Genomic DNA, 2,457 nt, shown 5'->3' with positions numbered 1-2,457 from the left:
TCTCCCTATCACATCTCTACGGAAATGTTAGGCTTTTAAATGTTTCTACAAAAAGTGACATGATGGAAATAACTGGCATTAAATTGAATAATTTACAAAATAATTACAACTTTATGAAAAATAAGTAAATAATGAATTCAAGTCTCACGGTAAGAGTTTGAGATTAGTATAACACTACATAATGAGTTTTAAGGATTAACTTAAAACCATGAACATCTGTTTATGAAATTGTGATCATTACTAATTACCTTCTTCGATTTCCTGTGTGTCCCCGGGGCCCCCGGCCGGCCCTGGCACCAGGACGGCCAGAGGCAGCGGGCAGTGCCAGCTCCCTTTGGCCTGCTGGAGCTGTTTAAGCTGCAGCAGGGCGGAGAGCAGGGGGATGTCCTGCTCCTCCTGCTCGGTGAGGGGCATGGCGGGGAGCAGCACCATCAGAGCGGCTGTCCCCTGAAGCTCACTGAGCCCCTCTGCTTTGGACAGGCCGTCCTCAGACAGAGGGCCCCGGGACGCCTGGAAGACACACCAAGAAGACTATTCAGAAAACTTGAGCGACTACGCAAGGTACTTCATGTTATTATCCATCTAAACAAGAGATATATGTATAGAGATATGGCCGGCTGTAGCTCAAGTGTTGAATGAGCCTCTACCATTCAGAGAGGCAGTGGTTTGTTCCCTATCCCCTGTAGTGAACATGTCAAAGTGTCCTTGGACCAGATACTTAACCCCTATTTTCTCCAAATATCCCAAAATAGATACAATTTTGCTGTCGTACATGTCATTTCATATAGGTAAAGCACAAACACATTTCTCAATACCATCGTGAGTGTTTACAGAGTCTCAATATATAATGAAATATATCTGTAAGCTTATCTTTTTTTAAACCAACCTATAAAAGGGGCCCTATCTATTCAGTTTCAGGTTCATATCAGTATGTAGTGTCTCCACTGGGACATGTCTCCATGCTTTAATGTTCACAAAGCTCTTTATTTTTCTCATACTGCCTGTGCTGCAACACCTCTTTTCACCCTCTGTCTGAAACCAGAGCCCAGTCTGCTCTGATTGGATAGCTGACCGGCTCTGTTCTGGTTGGACAACCGCTTAGAAATGTCCCGCCTCTTAGCCTTTCACGTAAAATGTGTTGGAGCACTAACCAAAAGAAGGGCGAGTGTTATGTAGTGATGCCATTTAGGATTTTAACCTTGCAGACCATTTACATGCACTAAAACCTATATTACTACAAGAATGATAAAACCCTAAAAGCCTAGAGCCTCGTTAAAATCCATTAAAGAAAAAATAACTTGACTTTAGAATGTACTTTGTCACTACACTTTATTTATTTATAATATTTGTTGGCTTAAGTAACAGTTATCGCTTTTGTTTTCTTGAGAGCAGCCGTCTGTGTCAGCAGGATCTCACCTTGATGCTGATGTGAACTTTGTGGGTGTGTTCTCCTCTATCCTGGAGTGTGTTGGTGACACAGAGGGTCTGTAGTGCGCCGTCCAGCTGCTCGTCCATCCCCTCTGAGTCTTTACCCCCACCAAGCTTCACCTCCAGCCAGTCTGACAGGATCCTGAAGGCAACACACCAGAGAGAATACACACGGAATTGTTTTTGATTGAAATCTAATTCAAACATCCGCCTTTCATCATCTTTCTGTGCAGCTGCTCACCCGTCTGCCAGGCTGGTTTCATTGTCATGGTCGCTAGGTAGGAGGAGCACAGCCTTCCAGAAGATTCTCTCCGGTGGATTGGGGATATTCTCTGTCACCAGTGCCGGCAGGTCGAGTGGAGCCCACACTGACTGACTGAGAGAAAAAGGCAGAGAGGTCAGAATGCTGCTGTGTGATACAGATTACTGACTGAATAAACACTCATGACTTACTCAAGCAGCTGCTGGTAGTAGAAGTGGACTCTCATCTGGTGGATCGCTTCTTCTCTCATTTTCAGCAACCTTAACAGAATATAAAACAGAATACCTTAACAGATATACTAGAGTAGCATATTCACCAGATTTTCATTAAATCAACCCTTGTGTGCATTCTTATTAATCTAAAAAAAACAGTTGCTCTGCTGTCCTTAAAAGAGACAAATATTTCCGTCAAAATACAATTCTAAATGAATATTTTCACTTTCATTGAGTTCAATGTTTAAAACAACATCTTGTTGCGATCATAAAATACCAATATTCATACATTTGTGTTTAAAAAAAAAGAAAAAAAATTGTAACCCATAAATTGCCCATTTGTGACCCGCTCTATCGGAATCAGTCGCATTGACCCGAAGACACATTTTGAGTTGTATACACTGTTGGAAAGAGGATATTCCTAGCTTTCTAATGATATCAGGATTGTTTTTTGTACTCCAAATATTAAGCGAAATATGTCACATTATATAATGACTGTCAACGAGTCATCATTTTGAGAAAAAGGCCTTCAAAGTTTTCTCTTCTCTGGAATCC

At 41.8% G+C, this 2,457-nt stretch overlaps 1 protein-coding gene across 1 annotated transcript; it reads right to left on the bottom strand.

Annotated features, from left to right (window-relative positions):
• Window positions 1-248: 248 nt before the first annotated feature.
• LOC104954985 (germinal-center associated nuclear protein-like) lies at window positions 249-1,977 on the bottom strand (the record flags this gene model as incomplete). Its single annotated transcript, XM_010782205.1, has 4 exons — window positions 1,882-1,977; window positions 1,670-1,804; window positions 1,417-1,570; window positions 249-510 (listed from the first exon to the last, which is right to left on the bottom strand). Coding segments are annotated over exons 1-4 (610 nt in total), but the record flags the coding sequence as incomplete, so codon positions are not given.
• Window positions 1,978-2,457: the final 480 nt, after the last annotated feature.

Source organism: Notothenia coriiceps, unplaced genomic scaffold, assembly GCF_000735185.1.
Source record: "Notothenia coriiceps isolate Sejong01 unplaced genomic scaffold, NC01 NC01_scaffold00024375, whole genome shotgun sequence".
Lineage (NCBI taxonomy): Eukaryota > Metazoa > Chordata > Actinopteri > Perciformes > Nototheniidae > Notothenia > Notothenia coriiceps.
Note: the sequence above shows the minus strand (reverse complement) of the source record. Positions and strands in the feature narration are given on the sequence as shown.